General features: G+C 42.6%; 1 protein-coding gene across 1 annotated transcript in view; it reads right to left on the reverse strand.

Moving 5' to 3' along the window:
- Positions 1–1,294: 1,294 nt before the first annotated feature.
- The window catches only part of PRKAR1B (protein kinase cAMP-dependent type I regulatory subunit beta), a 93,134-nt gene continuing 73,880 nt past the window's right edge, over positions 1,295–20,548 (reverse strand). The window contains exons 10-11 of the mRNA XM_066560682.1: positions 4,239–4,320; positions 1,295–3,821 (exon numbers count right to left, since the gene is read on the reverse strand). Coding sequence (XP_066416779.1) covers positions 3,649–3,821; positions 4,239–4,320 — 255 coding nt within the window. The 3' untranslated portion in view covers positions 1,295–3,648. The remainder of the gene's footprint in view (positions 3,822–4,238; positions 4,321–20,548) is intronic.

Genomic DNA, 20,548 nt, shown 5'->3' on the forward strand with positions numbered 1-20,548 from the left:
GGACGTCTTTAGCACTACTTTAGTGCCACGAAACAGTGGGAGTGCCTGAGCCAGCCAGAGTGATGTGATACACACACCAAAGCCACATGGCCTTGTAAAAAGCTGAGGTGCAATTAGTTTCTATCAAAAAAAAAAAAAAAGTCTTTTCTTTCATCTCAGGAGTCCTGAAATGGCTGTGATACGATTAAAACCAACCGAAAAAGGAATGAGAATGAGGAGTGGTGAGATGCTCATTTCTGGGGAGCGTGGGCTGGTAATGTCCGTCTGGAAGGACCTCAGAGAGAGTGGTCACTTTTGATTACTGCATAATATGAGTAATTCTCTGGAAAGACCAATCCTTCCCTCCTGAATCGTAGCAAAGGGGGGAAAAATAACACACTCCAAAAACGGAAAGCTGCACAGCCCTCGGATGTGGGGAGCCACCCAAGATTTCTGTGCAGGGGCCATTACACAGAAGCTGCAAGGAGTGAGCCACTGGCCCTGCCCTCTGCTCTGGGGTGACAGCTCCAGCTCTGGAGCCAAACTTGGACCACAACACACCTACTGGAGTGGCCACCCAGAGCTCTGGTAGGTGGGGTGATACTAACAGCACATGGAACACCTCGTCACCCAGAAGCCAAGCTCTCCAGTTCTATCCCATGTCTGCACCTTGATGCATAAGGTACAGGGGGTTCCTTTGGAGCCTCTGCCTTCTCTGAGAAGTTTGTCCTCAGTGTAATTCCTGGCCAGCCTGTGGCATGAACACAAGCCATGGAAGCAGAGCAGTACAACCCTGGTGCCAAAAATCAGGCTGTGCTCCAGGACAGCCACGGTTCTAAAAATCCATGTGTGCCCAAAAGTTGAGAGGAACAACTGGGACAGATCCCTGGTGTGGTTGGGACCATGGGCTTTGCCTGTGATACTGGGGGGAAAGAAGCACCAGTGGGATTTGAGAAGGAAAGAGCCTGGTTTACCCCAGGCCATACAACAGGCTCAGCATCAGTCCTGAGGGTTTCACAGCTGGCACCTGGACAACAACAGGAAGGTCCAAGAGACACATCAGACCCCTATTTCTTTATGTAGACATATATGGTTACATTTAAACAGATGATTTTTTTTCCTTCATGCTAATCCTCCACAAAACCAGTTTGGTTTCCATTACTATATATAGCACTGGGAATCTTGGTCTATATTTTGTCCCTTTGCATCTGATTATTTTCAGTAGAACTCAAAGTCTTGATGATATACAGATTTTAACTGGAACATGACATCTACTCACACAAACTTCCATTAGCAATAAACCCACAATGGCCACTTATAACGTAGAAGAATTTTATTCATACCATAATCCTGTCCCATCATCCACTGCAAATATTACAATTATCTTCAAAATGTCACTGAATATCATTTTGTTCCACTTAAAGCACAGGAATCCTGGTGTTAGACAGTTACATTTCTCTTGAGATCGCTTATAACAGAACCATAATTCAAATGTATTCTCCATGAACTGTAAAGGTTTAAAGCAAAGAATCTGCAGTGTGTCTGTGTGCTCAAGTAACTTCTAAACAATGAGGCTAATACTTGGTATTTGACAAGAGATGTGTCCTGCATATTATGCGAAACACTCACAATTTTTTTACCAACACAACAGAAATGCAACAGGTAAAAGAACATACTTGAGTGACTGGTAACATTTAAAAAATATTTCTTTTAAAAATTGCACAAGAGAATACAAAAACAGTGCAGCAGATAACCAAATGCGTATACACTGACATATCTATATAGAATAGGTCTGCCTATATAAATGTACGTGATAAAAATTGCAAGGTTGGAAACTGTGAATGGTCATATTTAATAACACGTGCAAGAAGCATAACATAATCATAATAAATAGCAGCAACGAATACACACTAACAGGACCACTGAAATTATGCTAAAATAAATTAAGCACCTTTAAGTGATGAGAAGAGCGTGAAGCTGAGAAGTTTTTTAGCTCTGTGAGAACCACTGCGGGCAGCTACTGGAATATTGGGCCCTTGGTGGGAGTCAACAGGAACGTGTCCAATTAGCATTTGTTAATTCCAAAGAAGAAAGCAATTGTGTGTCAGTAGGACTCATTTTAGCCATATAGCCAAGTTCAGCTACACCTCTAGTTTCAAAAGGGAGATCGATGTCGTATTTCACTGCTTAACCTTTGGCATGTCAAAGGTACAGAAAGCTTGTATTTACTCAGAAGAATGTTATTGTAAAGAAGAAATGGAGTTTTGGCCCAGCTGAAGGGCAGGCAGTGCTGTTTAGCGTGGCTGAGATGCAGAGCTTTGCTGCTGGCAACGACAAGTTTACCTGCAAAGGTAAAGCTTTGCAAATCATAGTCCCAGTGATCCCATCCTTGAGGGCTGTGCCGATCCCCAGCCTTGAGAGATCTGCAAAAAGCTCCATTCAGGAGGAGCCCCATGTGTAGGCAGGGCAGCAATGACTGCCAGCAAGGCCATGAGGCCCCTGGAGGGACCAGGGCTCCAGGATCCTGGTGCTCTTTGTTACACAATACCTGTCTTTTGGAGGAGAAGCAGCATTTTGAAGCACTTATTTGGCTTTCAGAAAATCTTTAAAAATTCTAAAATTTAGTCATATACTAGAAGAAAGGCATTTGAATTTCATTAAGTGGACCTTATTAAAAACAAGCTGCTGTATTTGTCCCTGAAGTGCACCTGGCACCATCTCTTCAGCATTTCATGTAATGCTCAGAGAAGTGGCTGAGGACATTCTGCTGAGTTTTGAAGCCAACTTAATTCAGCAGAGAAGCCCCCACTGGACTCCTAAGGACTCTAATGTAAACCCTCATTTAAAAAAAGCTGAGGACAAATAACTTAGGTCCTAAAGGCTCCATTTGAATTCTTACAAAACATTGTCCCTTGACCTCTTCACCCAGAAGACTGGAGCAGGCTGTTTGCTTGAGCATATCCTACAAGGCAGACCCAAAAGGGGCTGTGACATGGAGGAATATGGACCCTATATTTAAGCCACAAACAAAATCACTCAAAAGCTTTACTTTTCCCTGGCTTGCTGGAATGATCAAAAGCTTCCTCCAACCTTCCCCTTTAAATTGCACCTCATCAATGAGACTGCCACTCATTCCATGGGATTTTGGAACCCCTCAGTCTGTAACCAGTGAAAAGTCTTTTGGAAGTGACAGGCAGAGAGATATCATGGAATCACAGACTGGTTTGGGTTGGAAGGGACCTGAAAGGCCACTGACTTCCAACCCCCTGCCAAGGGCAGGGACAACATTCACATCACTTGATCAAAGAACCTTGACAAAAGGTAAGACCAGCTTTAAAGATAATAAAGAAAACAGAAATTCATATGTATTTTAAATAGTTGAACCCACAGTTTTAACCAATATGAACCAATAATAGGTAAAAATCTTGTCTGCAAGCCAAGAGCCCAAAAGAGCCCCAATCATCCCCAAAGCTAGTCTTACCCAAATAGTTATCCTTCCATTTCCATGATACATGAGATTTGAGCTGACATCCACTAGGTGACACAAACAGAAAAAAATAATACATAAAATGCACACTTCTTTTTTTTTTCTTCATAAAGCTGTGGAGCTGCACAGAGCAAATTTTAAGTGCACAAGGTCACATGAAGGCAGCTTTCCAGAGGAATCATTTAGACAGTGAGCGAAATGAAGCTGTTGTATCTCTGAATGTTTCTCTTGAGGATCTCGGAGCAGGGGCCGAGCACTCGCTCGAAGCGGGGCCGGTCCAGCTTCACACACTTGAGGGGTCCACGTGCCACCACCGTGGCTGCCCGGGGCCGGTTGAGCAGCAAGGCTATCTCACCTGGAAACAGAGACAGCACACTGCCACACACCCTCCTCTCTTTCACAGGGTGCATTTTCCACCATCGCGTTGCTCTGCTGGTAGAACATCTCCCTTTATATATCTCTTGATAGACGCTTTACATAATTCTGCTGACAGTACAAATGCATTACACATGCATAATGCATGTGTGTAAAATGCCTTTGAAAACAAATGCTTTCAGACTGTTTTGCTGATTCTGGATCTGTCTCCTGTCAGCTACACTGGTGTAAACCATGGAATGGATTCAGCTTCCCTGAAATCTCTGAGCATCGCTGAGAGCAGCGGCTGACCTGCCCATAACCCCTTGCATGTAAGAGTGGAACACTAATTAAGACAATAAGTTCTTGACCCAGACGTGCCTGTCTTTCTGAACCATGCTTAGCTGAATTTTCTTACCAAAATAATCTGATGGACCGAGTCTTCCAACTTCGACGTACTCCTCATTGTCAGACCGGCGCTGCAGGACAGAGGCTGTGCCCTGGGAAGAGAAGGGCAGGGAGTCAGCTGGCTTTGCTCAAACCTGTTCTGATTAAAAAAGTACCCAGGCCTGAGTATTTCCTTTTCCATATCACACTCCTTCCTGACATATGAATGAAAGGAATTAAAGGATTAAAAAAAAATTAAAATCCATCAAAACATTTCTCTGTTATGAGTTGTTTGGATGCAGACATATTCAGCTTATAAAGGGGAGAGGGACAGGACAGAACCCAGGAACAAAGCACATAATGCTTTAACATAAATGTATGCTTTAATATAATTTTAAAATATGTTCTGTGTGGATGCAGAACCTTAGAGAGAGAGATACACAGAAAAGGTTTACATTAAAAGAAATAAAAAGGCAATTTTCCCAGTAATAATCCAGACACAATTTTGTAAGACCAACTAGAGCTTATTCCGCACCTGACCTATTGCTGAAATGGGTAGCAAAAGACATTTTTAATGCTTGTTGTAACAAAGGGTGATTTTTTTTCAGGGGCTTTTCCCGCTCGTGGCCTGTAGTGATCTGGACACCTGCGAGTCAGTCTCTGGAGAGATGGAATGTGCCTTGTCTCCACTACCCTTAATAACTGCTGTACCTGACACGTGCTAATACATGTCAAAATTCAGTTACAATCTATTTAAACCTTCAAAGAGTTTTACATGCAGAAATATTCTGACCTGGAGGAAATCTTAAATTATGGTGGCATAAAGCTTTTGTAGAGGAACAGAGAAGGTATCTGCTTTTCTGGAAAAAAATTACAGCAACATATGAGAATATCTTCTGAGTCCAAACCAAAAGCATAAGGAAAGGCCAAATGTTAACAGATTTTGATTTTAACTGAAAAAAATAAACCTCCCTCCAGTGCAGAGTGTTCAGTGAACATTCACTGGCTGCAAATATCCTGCAGCCTCCTTCCACCAAAAGAAACTTGTGCACCTCCAGCAGGTAAATTTTATTTCTTCTGTCAAGTTTCCAAAAAAAAAAATCCTTTTCCTTGATATAACTAAATTGTTCCACCAACACTGCAGTTTCCCAAGATCTTACAGTAAATCTGCAAGGGCATGAAAATTCAGAGATAGTGTGATGAGCATTGCTGTTCACACTTGCTGCAGCTTTCAGAGCAGACCCACATTCACAAGCACCATTCTCAGAAATACCCCACACAGGGAATAATGCCTGCATCCGTCCCTCTCTTGCCAAACTTTGGATCAGGTGCATCTTAGTAAATTGATGCCGGTCTCATTGCTTGTACAGTGTAGATGGATTCAGCTTCAGAGTCACTTCCAGCCCTTGTCCTCCTCTCATCTCCATCTGGAGCCTGGCAAAAACTGAACTCCTTGACCCAAATAGCTGCCTGCAACCCATGTCTCCAGTTCCTTTCCCAAATCTCATTTTTTAAAAAATCTTTTATTACAGATGTTTTATTACATAAAACAAAAAAAAAGTCCCTGAAGTAATCACAGTGACCACCCAGGTCAAATGAAGAGTGGACTCAATTCCCCACTGCTCACCTTCAGCACATTGCTATAAAGGTAATCACAATATCAAGCAATATTGCTTTCATCTCCCTGAGTGTCAGCCTTTATTGTGGCTAATATTTTTCTGACAGGGTCCATGTGATATAGGACTCCAATAAGTCTGCCTTCTGAAGCAATTTCTTCCACTCTTCCACTACAGTCAGCCTTTTTAATCCAAGAAACACCATATCTGCTGGAGAAGGACAGATGTGTCTGGCCTCCACAATAAACACTTGGCTTGGCAGGATAAAGCAATGCATATTCCAGATCCATCTTTTTTCCACTCTTGTTTTAACAGTCACATAGGCTTTTCCCGTTGCCCAGTGAGAGCAGGTCTATCTCAGAGCAAAACAAGCTTCCTGAAGCCCTGACAGAGAGCACCCAGATGTCAGCTCTGATTACACTGCTTGGCCCCTGCTGCAGCAGCCACCAGCTCCACAAGTACATCCTGGAACATTGTCAGAGTGACCTTCAGGGGAAGGCTGTCCACCTCGGGAAACAAAGAAGATGTTTTTATAATTGCCTGTCTGTATCACCTTCACTTTGTGACTCTTATCTCTGGAATCAGCACTATTCTGACTGTAGTAGAGGAGGAGTCCAGTTGTAGGCAAACAGTGTAAATGGGGCAAATATAATACAGAAACAAAATAATAAAGAACAAAATAAAATATTACAGAATAAAATAAAGAACAAAATAAAATATTACAGAATAAAATAATACAGAAGCAGTCCTTCATTACCCATATATCTGAAAAAGTTGTCATGAATTCAGTTTTGACCCCTACCCTTGCCCTCAGCCCAAGTTTTGTTGCTGTTTTTAACTTCACTTTACTTGTCACATATTTGTGATAGAGTTTTTGGTTTTTTTGTCCTTCTTGTGCTTTAGGATCCCCCACCTCCCACAAATGATAGGACTGAATAAATCCTCTGGGCCTTGTCCCAGGAGGTAAGGGCATTATCTAAAAGGGTTCAGGAGCTCATCACTGTCACTCCCGAATGCATTTTGTCTCTATGGGAAAGACTTCTCCTTAAATGACACACAAAACTTGGCAAGATGAATCTCTGAAACAAGCTGCATGATCCTAGATTTGCAGGATCAGGCTGCTTAGTGCTGCTCAACTTAAAATGCTGCTTTGTACACTGATACCCATTCAGCCTACACCACCAAGCAAACCCTACGAGCTCGAGCTCGAAGGCTGTCAGGAAGGTTAACACCATAAAATAAATCAGCCCTTTGTGATGATATTAAACTGAAGGCAGACAGGCATGTCGTTCTGCTAGCAGACACTTGGGAGTGAAATTATGGTCTTTGGGGGATCCAGGAATATTCTCTTTCAGTCACTGGGGAGTGCCTGTATTCCCAGAAACTGATAGCATTAACCTTCTCTCCTCTCCTCTGAGTAAATACAAGCCTCCAATTGCAAAAACAACAGGAGTAGGAGTTCCCAAAGCACTGTGCCATCAGCACCTCTCTGCCATCCTCACCCCACGCACCTGCCTGCTCCCTCTGGCACTGCTCCGCAGCACTGCTGGGAGTGTTTATTCAACTCCTTCCAAATGCTTCAGCAGTTTGTTTTGCAAAAATTTATGCCTTAGATATGGCACCATGATTTAAGATATAAAAAATAAATTAAGGTTTATAATCCATGAGGTGCCATCCTCTCCAAAGTAATGAGATTTTGATAGATGTTTCACTTTTAAACTCTCAGATCCTACAGATAGATGAGGCATTCTAGTGTGACCCATGTGGATCAACACTGGGATTCCCAGGCTTATCCTGCAGGTACTTACAAGCACTAATTGCTTCAGGAGTCCTGTTTTTATATTTAACTATGAATCCTATAGCCAGCAGTTGGCCTAAAGAGCCTGGCTACAAAAGGCAACTATGATTCATGGTGCTAAAAACTGAAATCCTGTATTTTTTTCCTCTATTCCATCTCAGTGGATCAGATGGGATCACTCCCAGGCAGCACTAGGCAAAATGTAGCAGCTCTTGTTACCCGTGGATGGGACAGACAGTGCAGGATGGGCTTCACCAGGGACAAGAAGTGGGATGAAAAACTGCACTGGTTTAGAAACTTTTTGGTTTAGAAGTCAGTCATACTGATTTTTTGGTTCTGTTGCTCTAACCACCCATTTTAAAGATATAGCCATCAATAAAAAATATAGTGAGGCTCCATCTGGGATAAAGGATAATTATTAAAAAGAAAACATTATATAATTATTGTAAAATTATAAGAAAATAACTTCAATTTTCATAATCAGAAAGTTACTACTTTATATTTCCAGTTTTATTTCATAATTTTTTTACTCACTGCTTTTTCTAAAAAAGCACAAGTGACATTTTTTCCCCCGGCCTCAAAATGTGACATTTTTATCCTAGTTTTGAGCTTAGAAAGTTTCTCTAGCCAATTTTATTTTCCTCTTCACCACCCAGCACAAAGGGCAGTGCAGTGTATGGAATGAGAGATGGAAAGGTCAGGCTGATCATCTGTGATTGCCATTACCTCCATCAATGGCAGCTCTGAACATACCTTTGCTCTTTCTCACTTTGTTAACCCACACACTCCATAATTCACACGTTCAAAAGATAAGTTTCTCCTCACTCTACAGCCACACAAATCCTCATTAATGTGTTGCTATTAAATCATTGCAGAGTCACTACAAAAGGAGAAGAAAGGGGCTGTGCAGTGGCACAACACGCTGCTGCTCCCATGGCGGAGCAGAGGGACTGGATGGGGCTGCAGCGGGTCTGAAATGAATGAAGATCTGTCACACAGTAGGATTCTGGGAGGATTTCATTTAATTGCAAGCAAGATGAGGTTTGTGGAAGTAATATATTTTATTAGATCAACAAGCAGAGCTGGAAAAAGGGATGAGAGCTCTCGGGCACATGTCTGTCTTCAGGTTGGCTATTTCTCCAGGTAAATCTAATAAGACCCACCATTCACCTGTCTACAAACACTGTCTGGGCCATGTTCTCTCATCATAACAGCTACAACCATATTAAGTTGCATCTTATTCAATCATATCTGCTTCCTAGAGCATCTCCAAATCATTAACTTAATTTAAGGAGAGCCAAAAGCTCAAAATTTCCTGGAAATTCCTGGGAGCTGGAACTAATTGATATTTAAAGTCCCTTCCAAGCCAAACCATTCTATGATTCTATGAAACAGTGAATGCCTGGTGAATCTGGGAGACGTGTCAGCCAATGCTTCACCTTCCACTTCAAAAAAGGATCATACAAATCAGTTCAGTTGTCTGATGTGAAACCCCAAGCAAATTTGGTCCAGTTTGGAAACTCTCCCTTCCTGGCTATCCCTCCTGATGAGCCAGTTTTGATGGTGGGAACAGGCTGCCAGGGCAGCCCCAGGTTGTCACTGACTGGAAAAGTGGTGGCTGTTTGCACTCCTTATCTCAAGCAAGTCAGTTCCTTTCTGCTTCCATTAGAACTCACTATAAATACAGCACAAGGCAATGCCCAAGGTAATGAGCTGCTGAGAGCTTTTGAGAACAAATGTGCAACATTTTACACATCCAGCTTTTTTAATTTGGTTGTGACTCACTACCTTTGGAGTTGCACTGATTTCATGGGATTTTTAGGAAGCCAGCACATTGGGAATGGGGTTAGGATTAATAATCCAAGGTCAAAGGATCTCTAAATGCAATGTTGAAGTTATAAGCTCTGCACCCTGATACTCAACCAGTCTCCTTAAGAGAGCAGTGCTGCCAAAATCACTTTTACATTGTTAGTGATCATCACCACATTGTCAATATAACATTCATCTTATTGGCCATCATTCTCAACAGCACATCAAATTTTAGCAGAGATGGAAAGCACCTGTCACTGCCCAGCTGGCAGAGGTCCTGGACATCATCTCTGCAGCCACCACTGATATCAAACAACCTGCAGGCTGCTGTGTGTTTTATATCACACCTGCATCAAACTGCCCTACATATGCCTGGAGTTCTCCCAGCTCTCTGCTATTCAGACATGTTTATATTATTTTGGGACTATGGGTTTAGGAATAACACCCAGACCCGGGAGAGAGGAACAAAGCTGTCTAGAGCAGTCACCAAAATAGCCACAAACATTAAGGTACTTTTAAAGACGACAATCAATCATAAGCCAAGTGCAGCTTAAAACAGCAGAAAGAACTAAGCCACAGGGCATTTCCTAGGGATATACAGGAGGCCAGGGTTAAGGCCCAGACATGACTACACCCAGCCCATCATTAATCACCAGGAAATGCCTTTGTCTTGATCGTTCAGTATTTAAAATCATAGATGTCTGACACGGGAAGACCTTTTCAGTCGTTTTGTTCATCCTCCTATTGCAGCACCTCAGACAATCTTTGCTTTCAGTGTTTCTTTGATACAGCCTGCATTAAACCTGTGCTGTACCTATGTATTCCTCTTGAGGTAAAAGAAATGCTGTTAATAAATGGAAGAAGTCAATATTCAGACAGACAGAGACCAGTAAACACAGTGAAAAGCCAAAAGAAATTGTACCAGCTGCAATTTGCTTTGTGCATGGAGACCCCTGCAATACTCAGGTGAAATAAAATGGGTTTTGCACAAAGTAAAAATGGGATTTCTTGTTTTGTTAAGCCTTTCCTGTTGAAAGACTTTACAGGAGCAAAACTTTAAGTTTTATAGTATATATTGACTTCAAATTCTTTGAGCCTTTGAGCCACAGCAGCAGAGCTACCATCAGGATAGACCACACAGGTGTCCAGTAGAGGCATATCCACATTCTGGGAGACTCATGAATTCATCATCATCACCCCCCATCATCAGACAGAGGGACACCACAGCAGCTTTGCCACAGTAGTGCCACACTGCCTCAAACCAGTAGTTGCCAACTGGGACAGGGAAGCCTGGGAGCAAGGGGATGGTGACAGAGGAATAAGGATAGCAGCTCTGAGCCATGGGAGGAACCCCTTGCCTGGGGTGTGATCCCCCTTGGCTAGTTGTCCTGGCTCTATGCCCAGAAAGCTGGGAAGCCATTGCACCACAGCCCTTGGGGTTCCTCTGCATTTTTATCTTTAATCTGTTCTGGGATTTTGGTCACCCCTTCCATTACACATTCAGTCACCTGTTGCAGGGGTGACAAGAAGCAGAGCTACTCAGTAAAGGTGGGCTCAGATGTTGGTTTTAATGAATCATCTCAGGGATACTTGGCCTTGACTAATCAGTAGCTTCTGTGGGAAAACAACTGAATTAATATTCATCCCAGTGCCAGATTTTAAAGACCGTCTGTGCCAAGCGCTGTGGATTATTGGCAACAAGGCCCTGTTTTCCTCCCTCAGACATGTCAGTGTACAAAGCAATAAAAGTCACAAAGGGAAAAAAATGTTGCATTTTAGAGATTCTTTCTTTCTACAAAGCTAGCCATTATCTTGCCTCTCTCTGAAGCCAGGAAACATCCACTGAGTCAACATAAAAGTGACTTTATAATGGGTTATTCATCAACTGTTCATATTTGTGACTGACCTGACAGGGCTCATCTCCTGGAAGCAGAGAGCTACCACCTACAGCCAGGGCAGGGGTGAATGTATGGGAGAGAAAACACGAAAACAGAGCTGAACCTCCCTCACCCTGCCCGCAGAATCCTTTCTGGTGAAAATCGTTTTTAGCTGTTAATGCTGTTTTACGGCCCAATTACTCCTACCACCATCTGCTTCTTTGTGAAAACATTCTGTAGATGCTGAAGTAACCAGACCAAGCAAAAGGCTGAGGCAGACATTGTCATTAAAGTCTCATAACTAATGCTGTGACCAGGGCTGGGAGAGCAGCTGTGGCCAGCAAGGGCAGCAGCTTCTGAGCAAGAAATAAAACTTGGATTAAACTGGAGGAAGGAAAGAAGAGAGTTTATCACAGAGATCTGTAAAATCCCCCATGGAAAGATCTCTTTGAGTCCTTTCTGTTGGTGAATCTTGTGTATTCAAAGGACCAAATTCTGAAATTCAGAAGAAAAAACCTCACAAACTCAAAATTGCCTCATCCTGGAGCACATTGAGAAGGGTCTTGCATGCTCCAGAAAATCCACACTGCACAGCTAATGAAGGACCCCTAAAGGCTATATACTTGCAGCAAATCTGCAGTCAACTCAATGATATCTTTGCAGAGCAGGGACAAAAGCTATTCCACTAAGGAACAGCTTTAACATGATCCAGAGAAAGGTATGAACTCCAGCAGGGATTGGGAAGTTCTCCCTTTCTCTTCCTCTAGGTTGAGCACCACCATATTTCAGGTCTTGTTTACACTGCAGTGTTTTTGCTTGAAGACAGAGAAGCTCCCAGCTCCTGACACAGCAGATGCCTTTAATGTCAGTTCAGATTTAACATGCCTGGGGCCATAAAGTTCTTGTTCACCTTGACTAAGTGCTTTGAATCAGGGCTTGTGAGCTCAGGCTCCAGTGCCAAAGGAGCTTATAGGGATCCTGAAAACCTTGAGGGGTAAACAGCCTGTGCTGCTCTCCTTACTCCCATGGAGAGGCTTTTCATCCCCTGTGAACCTCCAATGCTTTTGCAGACAGCCCTGGTAGGAAGACACTTCTGGACAGGATGAAGAGCACCAACCATACCCTAAAGTTGGTATTAGCTCAGGGAGAAGTTGCAGGCTGCTTTGAATACAGAGAAAATCTTGCATTCTGATTTTTAAGCAAATTCAAATGAGGCATGCATATATTAAGAATGAAACTGCCAATTACTAACTTTGGGGTTTCCTTCTCTGCACACCAAATGATTTCCCGGATTTCCCTGATTTCCACATATCCCATAGTGGTACAGGGCCAGGGTGTGTCTGTCATTCCAGCATAAACTTCAATTTTATGGGTTTACAAATCAGATGTTTTAAATTACAGCTGAATGAGACTGGAGACTCCTACACAAGTTGTCATGTCAAAAGTGAACTGGGGAAACATTCATACATTCATACATTTTTATTTTTTTTTATGCTGGGTATAGCATGTGCAAAAAGAGGCTGGGAAAACTACTTTTAAGCCTTTGGGAACAGTATGGCTGCACAGCATCCTCCTGGGAACTGTGCTTCAAGATGTAGGTTTATCAATATCCCAAAGACAGAGTAACACAGCAGGTCCTGTGTGTACATGGTGGTGCTGACATAAGCAATGTCCTCACTCCCAGTGTCCTGGAAGACCACCAGCACATCACTCCTCAGCTGCCATTTCAGCCCTCAGGGACTGCTGATAGCATCATTCCTGGGACAGCTTTCATGTTAGAGCTAAGGATCAGCAGTTCTAGGGCTACTTTCCAAAAGAAGACAAATCCTTTGAACTATGTAGCCAAAGACACTGCAAATATTCCTTCAGCCAATAAATAATCTTGGATTTTTATTATTTGCCAACCTTTGATTTATGAAAGAGACCTTTCTACAAAAACAAGGGAAGAAATCAACACATTTCTGCGAATACAAAGAGCAAGTGACTTCCACAGAACCTGCAGTATAAAATAACACCCATCATTTTTGGGTGGTAAGGTTTAACCTAAAGGAATAAGCTTGGTCCACTAATGATGGGATGCTGTCCACAGGCTCCCATTGTTTCTCTGCCTTAAACCTAAGGTGTCTAATTCCCATCAATTGTTTTTTCAGGAATGAAGAACTATCCCAATTTTTGTGCCCTCTGCTTCAGATCACGCAACATGGAGGTTGCTTCACACACCTCATCAGAAGGTGTGGTGAGAATAAAAACCCTGTGATCTTCATGAGATGTTCATGCAGGTAAAGAGAAATGAGTTAGTTAAAACGTTACATGTAATATAGACCACAATTACTAAAACTCTTTAAATTATTTAATTATAAAATTATTTATCTCATATTTATCTTATGGAGGGACCAAATACAGGTGAAAACTCTTTTCCATCACAAACTATTGGCTGTGCACATTGTTTTTACACTGTTTTCCTTTCCATCAGACCTCTTTTTCAAAAGGTCTATAGTACTTTTCAAAAGTACTCATTTTCCTAATATAAAAGCTATGTGACATTAATGGTCTTGCAGAAGGATGAAGCAAGAGGACTTAATTCTGGTTGTGAACTCAAGATTGAGTCATGACTGGGTTTGACAGTATTTTTTAACTGTACATTTTTAAACTATTATATATTATTCTCCACTCTCTGGGTTCATAGCAACTCAAGACATTTACATACAGTTGTCCTGGTTTCTGCCACAAATGAGGAATAAAATCTGCAAAGATTTAAAATAGACTAGAAATAGTGGCTAATGTGAAATTTCACAAAATTGTTAGGAAAATGCTCCCTCGTACATCACTTCTGAGGTTCTGCAGAATTCACCAGAGGTGACTGCACTGCAGTTATTGGTTATTGGTGGGGCTGGAGAACGAGTTGGAAGGAAAGGCCAAAAGCTGCAGACACTGATAGGTCCTCCATGGCTGGTGGGAAGAAGAAGGGAGCAGCCATTTGCTTCCTATGAAACATTATCCCATGGATATGCAGCCTGACCCACTGCTCATGGAAGTTAAACTGAGTTTAACAAGAGCAGGACTTAGCTGACATTTTAGTCTCTTTGACTTGCTCTTGACTCAGCAAAATACTTCACCTCCATCCCTGTCAGGATGGGACCCAATCACACACCTAACTTTCCATCTTTGATGTCATCTGGCCATTAAAAATGGATCCTGAGCACAGAGGAACTCTGTAGCAGGGCCAGTGGAAATGCTGCTGCCCCAGCACAACTGGGTGATGTCAAGAAAATCGAACGTCCCCTTCCTGTAAGAGCTCTGTGGGAAACAATGTCTGCGCAGTTAAAAATAAGCAGAGTACAGAGCCCTGGTGCCTGCTGGCTCTGTTTATTCAGGATATTTTGTTTATTGGGTACATTAGGAGTCGCTGCAGACTGCCTTTGACAAACATTTTCCGTATCAACAAAATCCTGGTAACACTAAGCAGTTCAGATTTGTAGCCTTTGAAACTCCTTTTCTAGACAACATTCATCTTCCTAATTAATAATTAATCGCACTGTGTTTTAAAGAGATTATCAGGTGTGATAGCAGAGTGTGCCTAAGGCAGTGACTTCATTATCCCTATGGAAGGAGTTTACTTTGTAGTTCTCCTGCCTGTCGCAGGGGTAGGTGCCAAAGGGGTCTCTCTTAGGTTAGAATGTCAAAGAGCAACGATTTAGGGCAGGAAACAATTGGGCTATTATTTTTCTTTTTTCTTTTTTTTTTTCTTTTCCTTCTTAAGGAGCTTTTAAATCATAAATCTTCAGATGCTCGTTGTGTAATTTAAGACTCAAGTCGAGTTTTCCTACAGAAAGGCCCAGTTCTGTGTAGGACCAGGTGCCCTTCCGAGGTTACCATGGCAGGAAGAGTTTACAAACACTGTTCCACCTACAGGCTTTGAACTGCATCTGTGCAGAGACGCTCCAGAGCGTGCCAGGAGTGTCAGCAGGGCTGGAAACACTGATTTCACCTACAGGACACTATCTCAAGTACACTCTCATCAAGAACTCACAGCGGATCCTGCCCAGACCGGAGCCAGTTTGTGGCCCTGACTTGAAATGTCAACAGCAGCACGGAAGGAACAGCCCCCATCGAGGACTCCTGGGCTGTTTCCAATGTGATCAGCCAAGGACAGTGATGGAAAAATAATCATTACCAATTAATTTCACTCATTTGTTTCAATAAGGCAGCCTTCTGCACTATCAATGGGATTTTTTTCTTTTATTTGTCGATTTTGCTATTCCCATTGCCTGGTTTCAGTAGTGACAGATATTTATGCCTTTCCCCATTAAGTTTTTCCTCACCTTTAAGAAGTGTCATTGGGATTGTTCCCACTGATGGAGAAACAGGGAGGGCAATGTTCTGCCCACAGACTGAACAGGTGAGACTGAAAATCAGATGCCCTGACCATGCCTCCTCTCTAACCAGCAGGATAATTAGGAAGAATATAAATCTCAGATTTTTATAAGTGCTTTTCACAAAGGAGTTGGAGAGGAGTACCCTCTGTAACTTAGCACAACTCTGCAATTAAATATACTGGGATTTAAAGCTAAAAACAAATATCCAATGCCAAACTCCTTGATACCATGGGTCCATTTCTCCTTGAATTGTCTCCAGTGAATTATCTTCTATTTTTAGGTCTTTTATTTTTAGACTGCTGCATGCGATTGCTGGGCAGCTCAACCAGCTATTCATTGGAGATGTTTTACTTCTCATGCAGATTTATTTCTATGCTTTCTTTTTAAACCAACCTGTCCTGGGAGCAGATGACAGGCTGTACACTTAAAGGGCAGCCACAAGCTGTGCTCTTCAGGCTCACCCTGGCTCTGTCAGAAACCTTTTGCTGTTCTCTCCTCCTCCACCTGTGCACGTTTGTGTGCCTGTGCACACATTTCTCTTAAACCATGTCAAACTTTGTGAGTATTAGGGCCATATGGCAGCAGCTCAGCAAGCTCTGAGAGCGCAGCTGAGATTCAGAGAGTCCCTGGGCACAGGGGGTGAGTCCTGTGACAGGCTGGGGGCACCGGACACGGCGCTGGCTCGAGACAAGCCATGCCAGGGATGTGACAGGGGAGGGCTGGCAGCTTGAAACCCCAGCAGGCTGCAGGTCCCTTTAGTGATTTATGAAATGGTGTTTCTGGCAGCTGCCTTACAGACTTCGAGGTACTGTGCCACCCAGCCAAGCTGGAAGCTGAACTTAAGAGAGTGGTACATGATCATAACCGCTATTTTTAATACTATTGTCGCTACCTTTCCCAGTAACCTAGACAACAGCAAAAACCTCTTTTCTTTCCAGTTTCAGAGCACTATTACACTGGTTTGAACTACTGTTTGAGCTGGAGTCAGAGGCAAAGCACAAGTTGGGAATAAAACCAGCCCCTGTTCAACTGGCATTTCATTTAAAGGGACTTTTAACTCCACAAAGCTCACATGCCTTTGCATCCACCACTTTAAAATGCTGGCTAAAAATATTTGCGTTATCTGAAGTCAGATGAATAAATCCTCCCCACTGCTGGGTACACAGTGTGGCAGGGCACGACACAACTGCAAATTTATTTGTTAGAAACCGTACATCTGTTATGATTTATGCTTGCCAAAATATAATTCTTTATGGCAACAATTGTTTCATGGTGCTTAAAGTTTTTCACCTCTGTGCCAGGAATCTCATATGGGATAATTCCATGACCTTGGAATCCAGCAGATACATTCCACATCTGTCTGGTCTGGGAAAGCCCGAGTTTGTTGTGTGAAAACCAGAGTGGGAAAGTAAGACCTGGAAATATCTGAAAATACAGAAACTGCAGGGCTGCTTCTTTTTTTTTTCTTTTTTTATTTTTAATTACTAGTTTCAAGTGCAGTAAATCAATCTCACAGAAGTCGTTACTTTGCTTTTATAAGCAGACATTCACTTCTGATCCTATCTTCACATTAAGGAATATGGTATAAAGATTACAATAATTTTATCTCAGGGAAAAAAAGCCCACAAGCTTTAAATATTAGAACTAAATCTTGTTGAAGACTGCTTGATATTTAAACAGAAAAGAACCCAAACTACTGCAAGTAAACATCTTACTGGTGCCTGTGAAGATTTAGGATGGCAGAAAAACTGTAGCTGTCCTGGAATCTCAGCGTATACACTTTTCTCATTAGACTTTTTAGCAAAAAATGAACCATAAACAGCTTTGTGAGCAGTGAATTTAAAAAGCTCCGGTTTCCTGTGATTCTTCCCTGTGCACATTGTTATTCTAATAATTTGGCTGAGCTCCTGCTGCAGCCTCACTTTCCAAGAGGCACTGTAGCATTTCCATGCTCACAGCCTGCACCTCAAATAACCTGCACCCCAAATAACCCATACAGCCCTGGAGGGAGGAAGGTGGACAGAAAGCCATGACAGAAGTTTATAGTAAGAAATGGAGGGAAAAGCTGAATGTGTTTGCTTGATAGAAGGGGGAGACTAATTCGACTTACCCATACTAACTAGGATGATATTCCTGGTTTAAAGCAGGAATTGCTGTTCTGATCATCACTGGGGCTATCAGTCTCCCTTTCAGAAGGTTTCAGTGGTTTCTCTTCAGTCTGCAAATCCTGAAGGTGTCAATCCACTCACAGGCTGTGTCCTTGGGCAGGACCAGTGTCTTTACAATGCCCCAAAGGGATGGCACAGAGCAAGGCAGCAGGGCAGGCCAACTAGAAATTAATCACTAATTCATGAAGTTCAACAATTTTAAATCCATATGTGAGTCCTGGGTGCCTCAGAGAAGCTTTTATGCTAGGATTCACAAGATTCCACTTGGAACCACTATCTGGGATGCACCAAAGCTTTATAAAGTGATAACTGGTTTGTCTAAAGCATGCTATGAATGATCATGGTTTATGATAAATCATAGAATGGTTTGGGTTGGAAGTGACCTTAAAGATCATCTTGTTCCACCTTCTGCCATGGGCAGGGACACCTTCCAGTAGTTCAGGTTGCTCCAAACCCCATCCACCCTGGCCATGAACACCTCCAGGGCTGGGGCAGCCACAGCTTCTCTGGGCAACCTGTGCCAGGGCCTCCCCACCCTCACAGGGGAGAATTTCTTCCTGATATCTAATCTAAAGCTACTCCCTTTCTTTGGAAGGCATTCCCCTGTCCTGTCACTCCAGGCTCTCACAAATAGTCTCTCCATCATTCCTGCAGGCTCCCTTCAGGTGCTGGAGGGGCACAGTTAGGTTACCCTGGAGCCTTCTCCTCTGCAGGCAGAGCAATCCCAATTCTCTCTGCCTTCCTCCCAGGACAGGGGCTCCATCCCTCTGAACATCTCAGGGGCCTCCCCTGGGGAGGGGACCCCAGAGCTGGGCACAGAGAGCAGAGCAGAGGAGCAGCATCCCCTCCCCTGACTTTCTGCCACGCTGCTTTTGAAGCAGCCCAGGACACAACTGACTTTCTGGGCTGCATGGAATGTAAAATGAGTAAATAAAAAGGTAAATGAGTGCCTTGTCCAAAAACCATGTGGCCAAGTTAGCTTTGTAGCACTGGACACGCTGTGCTCCAAAGGAGGCTGCATTTTAGTGATATATGAAATGGTTTTCTGCATACACAGCAGCCAAACAACTTGGCTGCATTTCTAGTGGTTTGGATTAGAAGACCACAAACATCAAAAAGCATATGAAAGAAGCTAATGGCTTTTCAACATATTGTGACAACAAACCAGCCAAAACTACTTTCAAGCAGGTTGTAGAATAATGTGTTCCTGGTGACTTGCAGCAATTTTTCCTACAGAAAAGCTGAAAATCAAAGATGTGAACTCCTGTAAAAATCACATTTAAAATACGAAGCTTAAACTCTGTGTGAGCAGGCTGCAGCACAAGAAATAGGTGAAACAGGATGTTCATTCTTTAAAGTAAAAAATACAGGCAATTTCCAAAGTAAGAAACTAAGTCAGATTTGCAGTAGAAGGGTGAGATGAGCAGGTACTTTCTACAGAATGCAGTGTTAATGCTTTTCTACCCATTCAAGACTTAACAGCTGTTTCAGCAAGAGGGGGAAAATAAAGGCCCTTGGTAACTCTTAAGCAAGCTGCCAATTTTCCACATGGGATTCAATGGCTGAGAAAATTAAATTTTCCTAGTCTCCTGCTGCTGCAAGGAATAACAGCATATTCAGAAATACTAGGAGCAATAAAAATTCCATATTTCTGAAAAAACTTCTGTTTCCTAAATTTTTCTCATATACTAAACTTCTTCTTAATAAAAAAGATTCCCTATCTAATATCTAGTCTCATTTATTCTAGCACTGTTGTTTTGATGGGACACTGCTTGTCAGATGTTTAAAGTTCCTGAATTGTCTCCCTGTTTGATAGATAGATGCAGTTACTTGCACTGACAATTTTGTGAGCATTGTAGAAAAACTATGTTCATAAATAAAATACATATTTCCAACACTCAAGAGGAAGGAAGGATGGAATTTTAAATGTCAGGTATTGATTATGAACCAAATTCTGGCTGTTTTGTATAGAGGCACCTGTCCAAAAAATCCACAGATAAAGAGCAAGCAAAGCAAAGCCTGCATACAGCTGGATCCCAAGGCTGCACCATGACCAGCCTCTTACACCCCTCTGACCCAAGTTCTCCCACACTGAGGGGTTCCAGTTCCCTCCCAGTTCCCTCCCAGTTCCTGTGCCACCACTGGAACTCATTGCTGGTCATGTAACACCTGGCCAGGTGTGTGCACTGCAGCTGTCACCACAGCCATATGTTGGTTATTCGGTTGGTTTATTTTATTATATTGCCTATATGTTGTCTACTTCTGCTCTGTATATTTGCATAGGAACACTCATAATCCATAGACAATCATATCCTAATGCTCTCCTGTTATTCAGTCTGAGTCTCTCTAATTCCTCTTCATAGCTAGTTATATCACAAGTGCCTTGGTATTTGTGTGAGATACCAGGGATCCAAATATTTATGTCAGAGAGGGGGGGAAACCCCGTCAGCATCTGTTTGCAGAAGTGAGATGGTGGAACTGAAGTGTCAGATAATCTCCCAAAAAGATGTCAGCATTTTCAGCTGCCTGACAGATCTGTCTGCCTCTGTCAGAGTAAACAAAAAGATGGCTCATCCATTAGGACTGAGTTTAAGGAAAAACAATGAACAAATTATCTGTTTTCTGATCAGGTCTCCTGCTCCAGTTTTCAGATGTCCATTTGTGAAATTCCCTGTAAGCCCCTTTGGGAACAGCAAT

This window comes from Molothrus aeneus, chromosome 16 (assembly GCF_037042795.1).
Source record: "Molothrus aeneus isolate 106 chromosome 16, BPBGC_Maene_1.0, whole genome shotgun sequence".
Lineage (NCBI taxonomy): Eukaryota > Metazoa > Chordata > Aves > Passeriformes > Icteridae > Molothrus > Molothrus aeneus.